Source organism: Nerophis ophidion, linkage group LG22, assembly GCF_033978795.1.
Source record: "Nerophis ophidion isolate RoL-2023_Sa linkage group LG22, RoL_Noph_v1.0, whole genome shotgun sequence".
Taxonomy (NCBI): Eukaryota; Metazoa; Chordata; class Actinopteri; order Syngnathiformes; family Syngnathidae; genus Nerophis; species Nerophis ophidion.
In genome coordinates this window covers 4829332-4844294 of record NC_084632.1, presented here as the reverse complement: position 1 = coordinate 4844294, position 14963 = coordinate 4829332, and the positions used below count along the sequence as shown (strand labels likewise).

The 14963-nt window shown below is 43.0% G+C and overlaps 1 protein-coding gene and 1 long non-coding RNA gene across 7 annotated transcripts in view; one reads left to right on the top strand and one right to left on the bottom strand.

The window, feature by feature from the left end:
- obscna (obscurin, cytoskeletal calmodulin and titin-interacting RhoGEF a) overlaps nucleotides 1-14963 on the bottom strand; it is a 171852-nt gene that overhangs the window by 91102 nt on the left and 65787 nt on the right. For 3 of the 6 annotated variants that reach the window (XM_061883080.1, XM_061883082.1, XM_061883081.1), the window contains exons 32-53: nucleotides 13333-13599; nucleotides 12998-13264; nucleotides 9483-9749; nucleotides 9087-9353; nucleotides 8727-8993; nucleotides 8370-8636; nucleotides 8030-8296; nucleotides 7671-7937; nucleotides 7331-7597; nucleotides 6974-7240; nucleotides 6615-6881; nucleotides 6275-6541; nucleotides 5935-6201; nucleotides 5578-5844; nucleotides 5219-5485; nucleotides 4858-5124; nucleotides 4467-4733; nucleotides 2346-4391; nucleotides 2197-2275; nucleotides 2036-2121; nucleotides 1809-1921; nucleotides 44-244 (exon numbers count right to left, since the gene is read on the bottom strand). In XM_061883080.1, the coding sequence (XP_061739064.1) occupies nucleotides 44-244; nucleotides 1809-1921; nucleotides 2036-2121; nucleotides 2197-2275; nucleotides 2346-4391; nucleotides 4467-4733; nucleotides 4858-5124; nucleotides 5219-5485; nucleotides 5578-5844; nucleotides 5935-6201; nucleotides 6275-6541; nucleotides 6615-6881; nucleotides 6974-7240; nucleotides 7331-7597; nucleotides 7671-7937; nucleotides 8030-8296; nucleotides 8370-8636; nucleotides 8727-8993; nucleotides 9087-9353; nucleotides 9483-9749; nucleotides 12998-13264; nucleotides 13333-13599 (7064 nt within the window). The remainder of the gene's footprint in view (nucleotides 1-43; nucleotides 245-1808; nucleotides 1922-2035; nucleotides 2122-2196; nucleotides 2276-2345; nucleotides 4392-4466; nucleotides 4734-4857; nucleotides 5125-5218; nucleotides 5486-5577; nucleotides 5845-5934; nucleotides 6202-6274; nucleotides 6542-6614; nucleotides 6882-6973; nucleotides 7241-7330; nucleotides 7598-7670; nucleotides 7938-8029; nucleotides 8297-8369; nucleotides 8637-8726; nucleotides 8994-9086; nucleotides 9354-9482; nucleotides 9750-12997; nucleotides 13265-13332; nucleotides 13600-14963) is intronic. The other 3 variants (XM_061883083.1, XM_061883086.1, XM_061883085.1) reach the window with 3 other exon arrangements.
- The window catches only part of LOC133540468 (uncharacterized), an 83529-nt gene that overhangs the window by 17043 nt on the left and 51523 nt on the right, over nucleotides 1-14963 (top strand). The window contains exon 3 of the long non-coding RNA XR_009803642.1: nucleotides 66-259. This is a non-coding gene — a long non-coding RNA (uncharacterized LOC133540468). The remainder of the gene's footprint in view (nucleotides 1-65; nucleotides 260-14963) is intronic.

Sequence of the window (14963 nt, the reverse complement as noted above, 5' to 3'; positions counted from 1 at the left end):
CGACCTCATGGTCCAGAAAATACGGTACAAATCCTCATCCTACCTTTCTCTTCTTCTCCATGTAGGCCGGACACACCCATCCCTGGCGAGCAGGGTTGGTTTTGGTGGGTTTGGTCCTCACCAGCCATTTGTCTGGATGGACCGAGTCCAGGACCTCCACATATTGACCCTCCTTCAGAAGGAAACTGTCCTTACTTCCACTGTTGGGGTTGCAGTCTGCTCGAGCCACGTACATTTCAAAAGTCTGGAGAGTACAAAGGTGAATATTTTAAGGGTAGAAAATACATGGTACAGCGATTGCTGAATCAAGCATTCACACTAGTTGCTCATTGACTACAATGGAAGCTGAACTTTACCTTAAAATTGTATAAAATATGTGGGTTAATAATTTACCTTGTTAAACTTAAACGTGTAGACTTAAAATTGCATTTAAAGTGAGTATGTTGAGCATTATTCTGCTGTTGAGTGAGTTTGCTCTCTGGCAGGATCTCTCCTACCATGCTGCCTCTGAAAATCTCACAGCAGGAAAATAAGACTCTGATTGGATAACAGAAACATAGGTCACTCGACATCTTCTCTGGGGGTCTATGGGGCAGTGGGCTGGCTTTTACACTTGGCTTATGAATGATGAATGGATGATCCGTCTCCCCTTTTTGACTGACAGAGAAATGAGCGAATCAGCGATCTTGATCTTGTTTGTTTCAAGTTTCATCCCCTTGTTCCGAGGGGATCTGGAGACTTTTCCAATCCTTTTAATACCCATTTCCACTGCAGTGAACTTTGGTGCTGGAGTTGATGAAGTACGGAGTCGGAGTTGAACCAGTGTGGCCCACAAAGTAGTTCTACACCACTTTAATTTTCTATCGCCCTCTTGAGCTGTGTCATTACGTAAAAATGGTTCCGCCTCCGATCGGTAAATAATAGGAAATTAGCGTGCAAACTTCGACATATTCTTTCACAACAATAACTGATGCAAACATGCTGAAGTTTTGCTGCTGGTTTTGCAGCTAGAATTAATCTTCAAATACTGCCACTTCTTCCCAAGGTGTTATGGTTTCGATATTCCTTTTAACATATTTACTTAGTAGTTGATTTGGTCGAAGGGGCAAATCTCACCCGAAAACTTTCCAAAGTTTGCTGCATTCTTGTATTTCTTTCAAATGTACACTTTCAGGAGTGTCCAAATGGAAAATAACCAGTAGATCTACTTGGGCGCCCAGGATTTGGTGAGGTTTTCTATTTTATTCACACAAAAAATTAGCTTTGTGCTGCGGTGCGACAATCACCTGTGTTTACCTCATTATGTAGTTTGGCAAGCTGATCCAGGTCCGTTTTGGGACTGGATTTGAACCAAAGAAAACATCTGAAGCGGGTAACAACTTCTGGTGCCGTGGCAATGGAAAATGAAAGTTCTGAAATTCTACTCTAAACCGGCTCTGCACCGGAACTGGTGCAGTGGAAAGGGGGTATTAGTGACTTTTTGTTAAAAAGTCACTGCCATCTGTTTCTTCTGTTATTGGGCACTGTACTGGTGTTTGGAGACTTTGACTTCTGTTGCTCAGCAGTTACTGTCCCCAATGAACAGCAGATGCTACTGTAAGCCCCTTCATCATCCCAAAGCACTCACAGGTAAGCCGAAAATAGGTTTCTCCTCCTTAAAAGACCGCAAACCCTGATTCACACTCAAATAGTTCTGCAACAAAAAGGCTAAAGGCTTTTTCGCAAGATCATAGCACTCTGTCTACTCAGTTACGGTTTTTCTAACATGACAGATTCACCAATCCATATTAAAAATCCAAACCCCAAACCTCGTGTTGATCTTCTTCCCCTTCAGATTCGGAACCAGACACCGTGCTAGCTAGCGGTGTGTGGGTTCTAATGTGTTTAGGAGATTGCGTTCTCATTCGGCTTTCGTGGGCTCCTATCAATAGCAGACACAAAATAGCATCAACATATATAAACAAAACATAAAATGAGGTATTGACACCACAAATGGTTGGAAGATAAAAAAAAAGTACTCTTCAGTATTGCTCACCTTTGACCTTTAGTAAGTCTTTAAGTGGTTGGGAATCTTCATCCACATACTTTGGAGGTATTTGGTCTGTTGCTTGAGGAAGCTCTCTGGGATAATGTTACCAAATAAATAGACAGTGTTTATGACAATAAAACCAAACTGAATCCTCTCTTATTTCTTACCTGGGTGGGGTGGTCTTAATAGAGATTTCTATAGGTTCCATCACATCTGGAGCCGTCTCATAATCGGATGGACTTGACACTGGAATAAAAGAGCTTGAATTAGGTCTCCGGAAAGTATGTTCGGAATAAAATGCAACTGCGTTACATACTGGAGCTGCTGGTGATGAGGGAGGATGCTCTTTTCTCTTGTAGGCTCATCTGGTTGTCTTGCTCAGTCAGGTTGTAGGCCTCCCACAAAGAGACATCAACATTCTCCACATAGTTATCGGCATCAGTAGCTGAGGTCGAAAACTGATCTTGAATGTGGGTTTCATCCTCAGGCTTTGGCGGTGCCGGTTGCAGAGGAGTAATGGCGGAAAATGTTGGGTGCACAGGCCTTTGAACTGTTGGAGCAGGCTGCTGGGGTTGAACCACCGTCATGTTACTATTGTGGGATGTCACTCCATATTTATTGACCACCTCACATGTGTAGATTCCACTGTCTGTGAGGGACAGTTCGGTGATTACAAGAGAGCATACACCGTCCTCTGTGGCTTCGATTTGGTGACGCTTATCACTACTGATTTGTTGGCCGTCTTTGAGCCAGCGCGCTGTGTCATATTGTCCTTCTACCGTACACATTAGACTGAGGGTACCACCAACATCTGGACACTGGTTTTTAAAGACCTCTTTTAAGACTGGACACAAATCTTTGGCTGCGGTTTCTTTTATTTGTAGTTCATCTTTAGCGCTGGTGTACGTCTCTGGTGAAGCACCCTTGACTGTTTTCTGGAGAACCACAACAGGAGGAAAGATGTAGGGCTGGGTTGATGTTTGGTCAGGAGAGCAAGAAGGTTGGACGTTGCTGTAGCTGTCTGGGATATCTGTCAACGCTTCAGAGAAAGTTTCATCTTCAGAAATATAGAGGAGAGGAATGTCGTCTGTCATTTTCACTACTTGATTTTCATCGTTTTCTACCAGTGATACCTTATCCATTTCTTTGTCAGCTTTGGGTTCTTTTCTCATGGGTTTTACCGGATGTTTGATCAGCTGTTTGGTGACCATAGACTTCTCAGGCGTTTTCTGTTTTTCAGCCATTTCAGCATCTGGCGGTGCTGACTGACCTTGTTCCAGTCTTGAGTTATCTTCTTTTAATGGCCTAGCTGGTTGCTTTAGTGGCTGATCTTCTGTTGTTGTCAGCATACTCCTTGAGAGTTGCTCATCTTGATCTGTCTCGGTGTCTCTTGATTGCTGTTTCTCTATTCCTGTCCTTGTTTTGCTTTTTGATCTCACTGGTGGCTTTGGAGGACCAAATCCAGCATTTGTATCTTGAGTTTTGTTTAGTATTTCTACGGAACGGCTATCCTGATTTTGCGACAGAACTCTTATCTCCTCTACTCTATCGGTGGTCTCTAGTTGTTTCACATAGTCTCTCTGTTTATCTTCTTCCTGAGAAACATTGATTGCAGTTTTTAATGGCGTTAAACAGAGCTTCTCTGTTTCCTTGTTAACATATTCAAGAGGTTCTCTTCCACTAACCTTTTCTTTTGACCTCACCAGTGGTTTCAAATCCTCTTCACTTTCCTCAATTGACTTGGTTTCTTGTTCCGATGTTATTTTGTTCCCAATGTGCGGTTTCCCTGTCTTTTTGTCATCCTCGACTCTCTTCCACAACACTGTCTCTGGATGAATTTCACTGGCCTCTTTAAAAGGTTCCACTTGCTCTTTTCGGCCTCTGTCCAGATATTCAAATGGCTGTTTCCCCTGATTTTCAACGTTGTCTCCAACAATCTTGCCTGGGGGACTAATTTCCACTTGCGGCTTTCCAGTTTCTTTTTCCTTCAGGTCAACTTTTTCAACGTCTTTCTCCTTTTCAGGTAATGCATCTGGTCTTTTGTAAACCTTTTCATCCCAGTAACTTTTATCCTCCTGCTGTTTTTCATTCTGAGCAATTTCAAAGTCTCTGTCTGCAGATTTTACATTCTGGATTTCCTTCTGTCCTTGAAAGACCAGTGCAGGCTGTTTGTTTTTAAATACAGGTTCTATATCTTGCTCTAACACTGTGACTGACGCTTTTCGCAATGACCTCTTCCTGGGCTCTGGAGGAACCGGCTGAACATCTACGCCATTCTCAGGTGTAGGGGTCGAGGCACTGCCCCTTCGTCGTGGCATTTTTGTAGGAGGTTCTTCATTTGGCGAGGTGGTCTTAGGTGGGACTGGCGAGTTTGACAAAAAAAAAGGTTTAGGTATAATTAACAGTAACATTGTTGCTGATCATTTATTTCACTAACCTTTTACAGATACAGTTCCAGTGGTCTCTGCACTTCCTGCTTGACATGCATAGCTTCCGCTGTCTTCAGGATGGATCTCCTTAATATGAAGCTGAAGGTTGCAGCCATCCTGCTTCATCTCATACTTCTTGTTTGGTTTTAGAGGTATTGTGTTCTTCCTCCACTGCACTGACACTGCAGGTTTAGACAACTCACAGCATAAGATGGCTGTAGCTCCCTCTTCTGCCTTTATACTTTGTAGTTTTGTCTTGAACAACGGAGGAAGCTCTACATGAATACACACAAATCAGAAAACCATTTAAGTGTCACGATAAATGGATTAGGTCAGGGGTGCCCCAACTTTTTTTTACAAAATATAATGCTAGTGTTGCATTGTATTGTATGCACACACCTTTCACAGAAACAGCGGCCGTAGTTTCTGTACTCCCTGCTTGACAAGTGTAGCTTCCACTGTCTTCAGGTTTGATGTCAATAATGTTGAGTTGAAGGAGGCAGCCAGATTGTTTCATCTCATACTTCCTGTTGGCCCTCAGAGGCAGTCTGTTCTTCTTCCATTGCACTGACACTCCGGGTTTAGACAACTCACAGCTCAGAGAGACAGAACCTCCTTCCTCCGCCTCCATACTTTCCAGGTTTGTCACAAACGATGGAGGAAGCTCTGGGGGAATTCAACACAAGACAATAACATTATGATGGCAAAATGAAGTGATGTGGTGAGAATCAGCAGTACCAAAATAAAAAAATACACACACCTTTCACTAACAAACTGGCCACGGTCTCCGCAATTCCTGCTTGACAAGTGTAGCTTCCACTGTCTTCTGGTTTGAGGTCAGTAATGTTGAGCTGAAGGAAGCAGCCATCTTTTTTCATCTCATACTTCTTGTTGGCCCTGAGAGGCAGTTTGTTCTTCTTCCATTGCACTGACACTCCAGGTTTGGACAGCTCACATCTTAGAGAAACCAAACGTCCTTCCTCGATCTCTATACTTTGTAAGTTTGTCACAAACGATGGAGGCAGCTCTGGGGGAATTCAACACAAGATAATTAAGTAACGATGGCAATATCTAGTGATACATTAAGAATCAGAGGTCCCCAAACTAAAGTACACACACCTTTCACTGACAAAGTGGCCACAGTCTCCACACTTCCTGCTTGACAAGTATAGCTTCCACTGTCTTCTGTTTTAATGTCATTAATGTTGAGCTGAAGGAGGCAGCCATCTTGTTTCATCTCATATTTCTTGTTTGCCCTCAAAGGCAGTCTGTTCTTCTTCCATTGCACTGACACCCCAGGTTTGGACAGCTCACATCTTAGAGAGACAGAACCTCCTTCCTCTATCTCCATACTTTCTAAGTCTGTCACAAACGATGGAGGCAGCTCTGGAAATTCAACACAAGACAATTACATTTCTATAACAATATTAGATGATGCAGAGAGAATTAGATGAACTAAATTCCAAATAGACACACCTTTCACTGACAAAGTGGCCGCAGTCTCCACACTTCCTGCTTGACAAGTATAGCTTCCACTGTCTTCAGTTTTGAGGTCATTAATGTTGAGCTGAATGAGGCAGCCATCTTGTTTCATCTCATACTTTTTGTTTGCCCTCAAAGGCAGTCTGTTTTTCTTCCATTGCACTGACACTCCAGGTTTGGACAGCTCACATCTCAGAGAGACAGAACCTCCTTCCTCTATCTCCATACTTTCTAAGTCTGTCACAAATGATGGAAGCAGCTCTGGAAATTCAACACAAGACAACCCATGATGAAGCAGTGACAATTAGACAAACAAAACTCCAAATACACACACCTTTCACTGACAAAGTGGCCACGGTCTCCACACTTCCTGCTTGACAAGTGTAGCTTCCACTGTCTTCTGGTTTGAGGTCATTAATGTTGAGCTGAATGAGGCAGCCATCTTGTTTCATCTCATGCTTTTTGTTGGCCCTCAAAGGCAGTCTGTTCTTCTTCCATTGCACTGACACTCCAGGTTTAGACAGCTCACATCTCAGAGAGACAGAACCTCCTTCCTCTATCTCCATACTTTCTAAGTCTGTCACAAATGATGGAAGCAGCTCTGGAAATTCAACACAAGACAACCCATGATGAAGCAGTGACAATTACACAAACAAAACTCCAAATACACACACCTTTCACTGACAAAGTGGCCACGGTCTCCACACTTCCTGCTTGACAAGTGTAGCTTCCACTGTCTTCTGTTTTGAGGTCATTAATGTTGAGCTGAATGAGGCAGCCATCTTGTTTCATCTCATACTTTTTGTTGGCCCTCAAAGGCAGTCTGTTCTTCTTCCATTGCACTGACACTCCAGGTTTAGACAGCTCACATCTCAGAGAGACAGAACCTCCTTCCTCCACCTCCATACTTTGTAAATCAGTCACAAACAATGGAGGTAGCTCTGCGGAGATTAAACACAAGATAATAACATTATGATGAAAATAATAGGTGATACAGTGAGAACAGAATAAACTATACTAAAAATACACAAACCTTTCACTGACAAAGTGGCCATGGTCTCCACACTCCCTGCTTGACAAGTGTAGCTTCCACTGTCTTCTGGTTTTAGGTCAGTTATGTTGAGCTGAAGGACGCAGCCATCTTGTTTTATTTCGTACTTCCTGTTGGCCCTCAAAGGCAGTCTGTTCTTCTTCCATTGCACTGACACCCCAGGTTTGGACAGCTCACATCTTAGAGAGACAGAACCTCCTTCCTCTATCTCCATACTTTCTAAGTCTGTCACAAACGATGGAGGCAGCTCTGGAAATTCAACACAAGACAATTACATTTCTATAACAATATTAGATGATGCAGAGAGAATTAGATGAACTAAATTCCAAATAGACACACCTTTCACTGACAAAGTGGCCGCAGTCTCCACACTTCCTGCTTGACAAGTATAGCTTCCACTGTCTTCAGTTTTGAGGTCATTAATGTTGAGCTGAATGAGGCAGCCATCTTGTTTCATCTCATACTTTTTGTTTGCCCTCAAAGGCAGTCTGTTTTTCTTCCATTGCACTGACACTCCAGGTTTGGACAGCTCACATCTCAGAGAGACAGAACCTCCTTCCTCTATCTCCATACTTTCTAAGTCTGTCACAAATGATGGAAGCAGCTCTGGAAATTCAACACAAGACAACCCATGATGAAGCAGTGACAATTAGACAAACAAAACTCCAAATACACACACCTTTCACTGACAAAGTGGCCACGGTCTCCACACTTCCTGCTTGACAAGTATAGCTTCCACTGTCTTCTGGTTTGAGGTCATTAATGTTGAGCTGAATGAGGCAGCCATCTTGTTTCATCTCATGCTTTTTGTTGGCCCTCAAAGGCAGTCTGTTCTTCTTCCATTGCACTGACACTCCAGGTTTAGACAGCTCACATCTCAGAGAGACAGAACCTCCTTCCTCCACCTCCATACTTTGTAAATCAGTCACAAACAATGGAGGTAGCTCTGCGGAGATTAAACACAAGATAATAACATTATGATGAAAATAATAGGTGATACAGTGAGAACAGAATAAACTATACTAAAAATACACAAACCTTTCACTGACAAAGTTGCCATGGTCTCCGCACTCCCTGCTTGACAAGTGTAGCTTCCACTGTCTTCTGGTTTTAGGTCAGTTATGTTGAGCTGAAGGACGCAGCCATCTTGTTTCATCTCATACTTTTTGTTTGCCCTCAGGGGCAGTCTGTTTTTCTTCCATTGCACTGACACTCCCGGTTTAGACAGTTCACATTTCAGAGAGACAGAACCTCCTTCCTCCATCTCCATACTTTCTAAGTCTGTCACAAACAATGGAGGCAGCTCTGGAAATTCAACACAAGACAACCCATGATGAAGCAGTGACAATTAGACAAACAAAACTCCAAATACACACACCTTTAACTGACAAAGTGGCCACGGTCTCCACACTTCCTGCTTGACAAGTGTAGCTTCCACTGTCTTCTGGTTTGAGGTCATTAATGTTGAGATGAATAAGGCAGCCATCTTGTTTCATCTCATACTTTTTGTTTGCCCTCAAAGGCAGTCTGTTCTTCTTCCATTGCACTGACACTCCAGGTTTAGACAGCTCACATCTCAGAGAGACAGAACCTCCTTCCTCTATCTCCATACTTTCTAAGTCAGTCACAAACGATGGAGGCAGCTCTGGAAATTCGACACAATATAGTTACATTACTATAACAACAGTAAATGAAACACTGAGAATCAGATGCAAAAAACTCCAAATACACACACCTTTCACTGACAAAGTGGCCACGGTCTCTGCGCTTCCTGCTTGACAAGTGTAGCTTCCACTGTCTTCTGGTTTGAGATCATTAATGTTAAGCTGAAGGAAGCAGCCATCTTGTTTCATCTCATACTTCTTGTTTGCCCTCAAAGGCAATTTGTTCATCTTCCATCGCACTGACACTCCAGGTTTGGACAGCTCACATCTCAGAGAGACAGAACCCCCGACCTCCATCTCCGTACTTTGTAAATCAGTCACAAACAATAGAGGCAACTCTGCGGGAATTCAACACAAGATATTTACATTTCTATACCAATAATAGGCGATGCAATGAGAATCAAGATGTTCAAAACTAAAAATATACACACCTTTTACTTCCAAAGTGGCTACAGTCTCTGCACTTCCTGCTTGACATGTGTAGCGTCCACTGTCTTCTAGTTTGAGGTCATTAATTTTGAGCTGAAGGAAGCAACCGTCTTGTTTCATTTCGTACTTCCAGTTGGCCCTCAGGGGCAGTCTGTTTTTCTTCCATTGCACTGACTCTCCAGGTTTAGACAACTCACAGCTCAAGATGGCTGTATCTCCTTCCTCCATCTCTCTATTTTCTAAGTCAGCGTTGAATGACATTGGAAGCTCTGTAGATGCATTGGAAACATAATATATACATGTATATAAATGATTGCAATGGACAGAAACACACAATTGTTTCATTTTTGCATACAATAACAAACATTTCACAAAGCAGTTAAAAAATAAATATGTACCTCTTACGGACACAGTTGCATTTGTCTCTGCATTTCCTGCTTGACATGTGTACATGCCACTGTCCTCGAGTTTTAGCTCACTGATGTTGAGATGGTGATGACAGCCATCTTGTTTCATCTCATACTTCCTGTTGGCCCTCAGTGGCAGCCCATTCTTCTTCCATTGGACTGACAGTCCAGGTTTAGACAACTCACAGCTCAGAGAGACTGAACTTTCCTCTTCCATCTCAGTATTTTGCATGTTTGTCACAAAGAATGGAGGCAGTTCTAGAGGAATTCAACAAAAATGATATTAAGATGGATAGTACGTTATTGATTCCTTCAGGAGAATTCCTTCAGGAAAATTAAAGTTCCAGCAGCAGTGTACAGAGTTGAGATCAATTAAAAAAAATTAAATAATGGGGGTTTAAATGGAAAAAAATAGAGAAATATTACGATAAGAATAAAAAATAAAAAGCAACAATGGGAATAAAATTATAACAGTAAAATAAGAATATAACAAGACAAAGTAGGCAGTTGTGACCATGTTATGAAAACGTATTGCACTGTTATTGTTTTGCATCTCCTGTCATCCTAGTGCCCCCCGCCCCAGAGAGGAGTTGTACAGTCTAATGGCGTGTGGGACAAAGGAGTTTTCGAGTCTATTAGTCCTGCACTTGGGATGAAGCAGTCTAGAACTGAACAGGCTCCTCTGGCTACTGATAACACTATGCAGAGGGTGACTGGCATCATCCAGGATGCTCACTAGTTTGTCAACACTCCTCTTCTCTGCCACCGTCGCCAGTGAGTCCAGTTTCATTCCCATTGTAGAACCGGCCCGCCTGATCAGTTTCTCAAGTCTGGAGCTGTCCTTCTTAGATGTACTGCCCCCCCAGCACACTACCATGTAGAACAGAGGTGATGTAAAAAACAAAAAATGCACTAAAAAGGCACGACATAAGTACATTCATGTTCCTAACGTACTGGACCATCTACCATTTTTAATTACACTTTAATAATTATTTATTGTATTATAGGTGTAAAACTGTAATGCGAGCTACTGTACCATTTCTGTTGGTTCCCTTTTATGACTACTTTTTGCATCATTTGCATGCTGAAAGTGGTCAAGTTTGGTATGATGATGGACAAACTCAAAAGGGAAAATTGAAATGTACAGGATTATACTTAATACGATCCTCAAATGTACTGTATATGAATAAAGGATTAGGGATTCACGTTATAAAGTATGTTCTGTAATATATTAACCATCAAGTGAAGTGTGTGAAGTGAATTATATTTATATAGCGCTTTTCTCAAGTGACTCAAAGCGCTTTACATAGTGAAACCCAATATCTAAGTTACATTTAAACCAGTGTGGGTGGCACTGGGAGCAGGTGGGTAAAGTGTCTTGCCCAAGGACACAACGGCAGTAACTAGGATGGCACAAGCGGGAATCGAACCTACAACCCTCAAGTTGCTGGCACGGCCACTCTACCAACCGAGCTATGCCGTATGTTAACAGCTGGTTTACTTTTCAACAAAAAACTGAAACTGTGACAAACAACACGGCAAAACCAAAAGTTTGATCAAATATCACTTTTCTGCAGCTTTATCTATTTCGTAGAAAGTTTTCTACTCTGTCCTTCTCCGTCTCGCTCTCTCGTTTTGCTCTGTAGACAAACCCCCACTCTGTCCATCCATCCATCTTCTTCTGGACCCCAACTTAAACAAGTTGAAAAACTTATTCGGGTGTTGCCGTTTAGTGGTTAATTGTACGGAATATGTACTGAACTGTGCAATCTACTAATAAAAGTATCAATCAATCAATCAATTCTGACTATCCGAGGTTGGGTCGCGAGGGGAGCAACCTAAGCTTAAAAGTCCTGTGTTTTTCCTGTGGCCTTCCTCCTGTGGTCGGACGTGCCCTAAACACCTCCCCACGGCGGCACTCGGTGGGCATCCTGACCAGATGATCAGAACCACATCATCTCAGACCCGTCAGCGATCCTGTTCTGTCTCCCTGTAATGTTTGTCTGATCTTGAATGGGATTGTGCTGAAAATTGTAATTTTCCTGAAGGAACTCTCCTGACGGAATAAATAAAGTACTATCTAATCTAATCCATCTAATCTAATCTAATCTAATATAGCTCGATGTGGAGAAGCAGCGGCTTTACTGTGAGCTTCTCACCCCATCTTTAAGGAAGAGCCTCGCCAACCGGCAGAGGAAACTACATTTGGACGCTCATACTCGGGATCTTTTCCTTTAAGTCACAATCAGAAGCTCATGACCATAGGTGAGGATAGTAACATAGATCGACCGGTAAATTGAGAGCTTTGCCTTTGGTCTCAGCTCCTTCTTCACCAAGACTGATCGATACAAGGTCTGCATTACTGCTGACGCCGCACCGATCATCAGCCTGTCGATCTCGTGATCTATTCTTCCCTCAATCATGAACAAGACTCTGAGGTGCTTGAACTCCTGTACTTGCTTCTGCTCTGTATTATATCAAAGTCACAAGTTCTGTTACGCTGTTGTTGCGATTACCGTAATGATCCAGGTCTCTCACTTCAGAAAACAGAGGAACTATTTTACAGTGTAATGATGTAATGTGTAATGATGGTACAATACAATCTTGCCGATTGTATTGTACCATATGTCCCGGCAAGAAATCTGCCTTCAAAGGACTCCGGCTTGTTAGTGATTCCTAGAGCCCAAAAAAAGTCTGCGGGCTATAGAGCGTTTTCCGTTCGGGCTCCAGTACTCTGGAATGCCCTCCCGGTAACAGTTCGAGATGCCACCTCAGTAGAAGCATTTAAGTCTCACCTTAAAAGTCATTTGTATACTCTAGCCTTTAAATAGACTCCCTTTTTAGACCAGTTGATCTGCCGTTTCTTTTCTTTTTCTCCTATGTCCCACTCTCCCTTGTGGAGGGGGTCCGGTCCGATCCGGTGGCCATGTACTGCTTGCCTGTGTATCGGCTGGGGACATCTCTGCGCTGCTGATCCGCCTCCGCTTGGGATGTTTTCCTGCTGGTTCAGCTGTGAACGGGACTCTTGCTGCTGTGTTGGATCCGCTTTGGACTGGACTCTCGCGACTGTGTTGGATCCATTATGGATTGAACTTTCACGGTATCATGTTAGACCCGCTCGACATCCATTGCTTTCGTCCTCTCCAAGGTTCTCATAGTCATCATTGTCACCGACGTCCCACTGGGTGTGAGTTTTCCTTGCCCTTAAGTGGGCCTACCGAGGATGTCGTAGTGGTTTGTGTTGTGGTTTGTGCAGCACTAGTGATTCAGGGCTATATAAGTAAACATTGATTGATTGATTGATAGTTCAAGATTTATTGGTAATTTAGGAATGGCATTGCAGTCTATTGCTACAGGCTACAGTGTCGAGTTTAACGGACCGGATTCAAAAATCTTGACTGGCTGTATATTGGCCGTACGTCGTAGTCTGCCCATGTCTGATCAAACCCCAAAAAGGATCATTCTAGAGCTGTAATGGTAAGGTTTTTAGGAAAACAAAGCATTACCTTTTACTGACAAAGTGGCAGTTGTCTCAGCACTTCCTGCTTGACATGTGTAACGACCACTGTCCTCAGGTGTAAGCTCCTTAATACGTAGCTGGAGGAAGCACCCATCCTGCCTCATCTCATACTTGCTGCCGGCTCTTATAGGCAACATGTTTTTCTTCCACTGCACCGTGGCTTCTGGCTTTGATAGCTCGCAACACAGACAGGCAGTACCGCCCTCTTCAGCCTTTACATTCTCTAGGTTTTCGTTGAAAAATGCTGGTAGTTCTGGGAAAGATTTCATCCAGCATGAGGGAAGCAAGAGAAGAATAAGAAGACATGAGAAATATACTCACCTTTCACTCTCACATTTGCAGTGGTTTCTGCACCTCCTGCTTGACACGTGTAGCTTCCACTGTCCTCAGGTTTGGTCTCTTTAATGTTGAGTTGCAGGAGGCAGCCATCTTGCTTCATCTCATATGTTCTGTTGGCCCTCACAGGCAGTCGGTTCTTCTTCCATTGCACTTGGGCTACAGGTTTAGACAGCTCACAGCTCAGAGAGACTGAATCTCCCTCATCCAGCTCCACATTTTGCAATTCTTTCTTGAAGAATGGAGGCAATTCTGGGTAAACGGTAGAGCAAAAAATGTTAAGTACAAAAAAAAAACCTTCATTTATTTAATTCATTGTCGGACCAGACACCTCAGTAATAATTATTGTATCCATTGCACAAAAAAAACAATTTTTGTCCACCTCTGGAATGATGATTATAATATAATTAATTATCCACTTGGAAAAGTCAGGCTTGTGTTGGCCTTTCGGTGGCACTGTTGGCGTAACCCGCCTGGTTCAGCTCCTGTCAAAAATCGAGCCCTAGGGATCGAGCTGGCAGCCCAAGTTGTCAACTCCATGTCCAGTGCAAACTCCGAAGGTGTTAGACAATGAAGTTTACTAACGTACATTTGGCGCAGTCACACTGGATGTCCTCCGTTACATTCACCTAGCTAAATCTCCCTCTCAGCTGGGTCACGCAACCACTGTTACCCGCCTGGTTCAGACCCTGTTTCCCTTCCACTCAGGGTCAATCTGGGCCCTACAAATAAGAGTCGAACATGCTAGGTACTAAGCCAAAAGCTGGAGTTGTCAACTCGATTTTTAGCGCAAGCTCTTAAGGTAGGGGGTGTAACGGTACGTGTATTTGTATCGAACCGTTTTGGTACGGGGTTTTCGGTTCGGTTCGGAGGTGTACCATACAAGTACATGCTAGCAGCGACCGGGCTAGGACAACATGTTAAAACCACGTCAAACATGTGTTGCGCCTTTCCTGCTTCAGGCTCCCATAATGTCTCCCTTGCGCGCAACACCCTTCACTCTACCCGGCAGTGGGTCTCCACAGCTCCGGACTCCAGGGTAAATGAAGAGTCCAGCTATTAGTTGCAAATCGTGGCTTTATTGAAGTCTTGCACTCAGCCAATCCAACAAAACACCAGCCGCACTCGCGCTAGGCTCCCTCACCTCGCTCGCTCACACACTGACTGACGTCACATGCGTCACCTAATAAAGGGCCACACACATGCTACTCTCATAACACAGTGGTTCTCAACCTTTTTTCGGTGATGTACCCCCTGTGAACATTTTTTTAATTCAAGAACCCCCTAATCAAAGCAAAGCATTTTTGGTTGAAAAAGAGATAAAGAAGTAAAATACAGCACTATGTCATCAGTTTCTGATTTATTAAATTGTTTAACAGTGCAAAATATTGCTCATTTGTAGTGGTCTTTCTTGAACTATTTGGAAAGAAAAATATACGAATAACTAAAAACCTGTTGAAAAATAAACAGGTGATTCAATTATAAATAAAGATTTATACAAATAGAAGTAATCATCAACTTAAAGTGCCCTCTTTGGGGATTGTAATAGAGATCCATCTAGCTCAGGGGTGCGCACACTTTTTCTGCAAGTGAGCTACTTTTCAATTGACAAAGTC